Consider the following 2,316-nt stretch of genomic DNA (forward strand, 5'->3'; position numbering starts at 1 on the left):
AAAAAAAAAAAAGACCCAGCTGTCCCTAGGCGTCAGGCTCTTTTACACCTTTGGGCTTCAGCTCCCATGCAGGGAACAGCTCTGCCTCTACTTAGACCCCTTGCCCAACTCCTGCTCAACTTCAGCGTCCCGGCAACAGAAAGTTTGCTTTTACCCAAGTTCCTGTCATCATTGTTAGTCCCTATTATATACAACGCTATGGTGTTTAGGTTTATTTCCCATCTTCTTCTAGACAGTCTGGTAACCCTTCCTTTAGGGCAGAGACCCAGCCATTCCGCACTGAATGTTTGTAAAACGAACGGGCGGGAGGGATTTGGAAGCCCATAATTCTTGTCACTCGTCGGGGCTCCTGCACGCTTAGAGGACTAGGAAGGTCGCCGGAATGGTCCTTCCATCTCGGTCTCACAGCCTCCCTCAGGCCCAGCAAGCCCTCCAGAGACCCCGGCTGCTCTCCCCCTTTCCCACATTGCTCAGACTAAGTCTAGCTCCCGCGCCTGCTCACCGACGTACAGCACACGCTTGGTGGTGGCCATCTTGCTCGCGCCCGTTTCCGCCGGAAGCCGGCTCTCGGCCGGCCTCCTCACCATCGCCCCTCCCCTAGGTCGGGCGGGTCTCTGTGCGCGGCGGCGGCAGGCTCCGCCCCTTCTTGGTTGTGGCTCCTGGGGCTGGCGGTGCGGGAGAAAACAAAACTTGGTCTGATCAACCTGGATATTAATGGCAATTGAACCACTACCAACACACTATAGTCCAGGCTGTCCAGGCAGCTGTGCTTGGCCAATTCGGGAGCCAAGAACGGTTTTTACAGTTTGAACCGGGGTGAGGAGGATCAAGACAATATTTCATGAGAGATGAAAATTATATGAAATTAAAATTTCAGTCTTACGAAGTTTAATTGTTAGAGTCATATCCGTTCCTTTTCTATGGCTGCTTTCATGTTACAAAGGGAAGAGACCTCTTCCTCCCAGGGCCAACGATATTTTACCATCTGGCCCTTTGGGCAAAGTGTTTGCTATACTCTTGTTCTAAAGTAATGTTTAAATTATAGGTTCTCATTAGCGGTACAAAATAGTAGGATCACATTTGTTTGCTTGTTGAGTATCTCACTATGCACTCCAGGCCCCAACCTCCCCAGTACTGTGATTTCGGCTATATACCACCAACCTATCTCGAATAGAAACTTAACAAGTTTTATTTTATGTATTTATTTTGAGACTGGATCTTCCTATGTAGTCCTGGCTATCCTGGAATTCACTATGTAAACCAGGCTGGCCTTGAACTTAGAAATATCTCCTCCTGAGTGCTGGGACTAATGGCATATACCACCACAGGAAGCTTTACTATATTGTTGAAGGGCTCTAGCAGGCCCAAGCTGCCAAGCTGGGAGACCTTGTCCTTCTCCCCATTCCCTCTGCCTTGCTAAAAAAAAAAAAAAAAAAGGATGATATTCCTAAAGCTAGCCACCAAGGTCTATTCCCTAATTTGGCCTCCTCCTAAGGATGATCACCAAGGTCCAGCTTGATAGTATTGAAGTTCAACAATCAAATCCCCCTTTGGCCTACCCTAATTAACATGGCCAACCAAAACATAACTACTGCATCCTAGCCCATTCTAACACAGATCTCCCGTTTTTTCCTCTTAAAAAAAATCTCACCTACAAGGTCATTTGCTGCTGTTTCTGCCTGAGCAGAAAACAGTCACTTTCCCCTTGCTTAATAAAGGATCTCTCTATGAAAATGGGTGTTTGAGTGTGTTTTGTGCCTAACCCAGGGTCCAAGAGGGAACACTGTGCATGGGTCCCTTCAGTTATGGTGCTGGAGATCAAACGTAGGGCTGTAGCCCATTGCCAGGCAAATATTCTACCATTGATCCATATCCTCAGCTATTTTAGACAGAACATTTAGATTTTCCTGAGGTAACTTTAAAAAACTTTATTATTCAAACGTGTGTGTGTATATATGTATGCATGCACATGTGCATGTGTGCATAAGGCAACATACAAATACATGTGAAAGCCGGAGGGCAATTTGATGGAGTCGGGTTTTCTCCTCCTACCAGCTCAGGTCTCCAGGTTTGCAAGGCAAGCACCATTACCAGCTGAGCCATCTCACTGCCCCTTGAGGAAACTTTCAAGATGAAACCTGAACTGAGAGGCAGGAGCACAGTGAGGTGAAAATGGAAGACATGAATTCAGGTAGGAAAGATGGGTAGAGGCCACTTCATGTCAGGGCCTGCAAGCTTGAAAGACCCTGGAGACCCTCACTCAAGTCTCGGGATGACACGACCACCCAATAACTCATGAGAGACAGATCTTGCTGC

The 2,316-nt window shown here is 47.4% G+C and overlaps 1 protein-coding gene across 4 annotated transcripts in view; it reads right to left on the reverse strand.

Moving 5' to 3' along the window:
• Positions 1-580, reverse strand: part of Ppie (peptidylprolyl isomerase E) — a 13,240-nt gene extending 12,660 nt beyond the window's left edge. The window contains exon 1 of one of the 4 annotated variants that reach the window (XM_031378543.1): positions 503-580. In XM_031378543.1, coding sequence (XP_031234403.1) covers positions 503-533 — 31 coding nt within the window. In that variant the 5' untranslated portion in view covers positions 534-580. The other 3 variants (XM_031378546.1, XM_031378544.1, XM_031378545.1) reach the window with 3 other exon arrangements.
• Between the last annotated feature and the right edge of the window lie 1,736 nt (positions 581-2,316).

Source organism: Mastomys coucha, unplaced genomic scaffold, assembly GCF_008632895.1.
Source record: "Mastomys coucha isolate ucsf_1 unplaced genomic scaffold, UCSF_Mcou_1 pScaffold18, whole genome shotgun sequence".
NCBI lineage: Eukaryota > Metazoa > Chordata > Mammalia > Rodentia > Muridae > Mastomys > Mastomys coucha.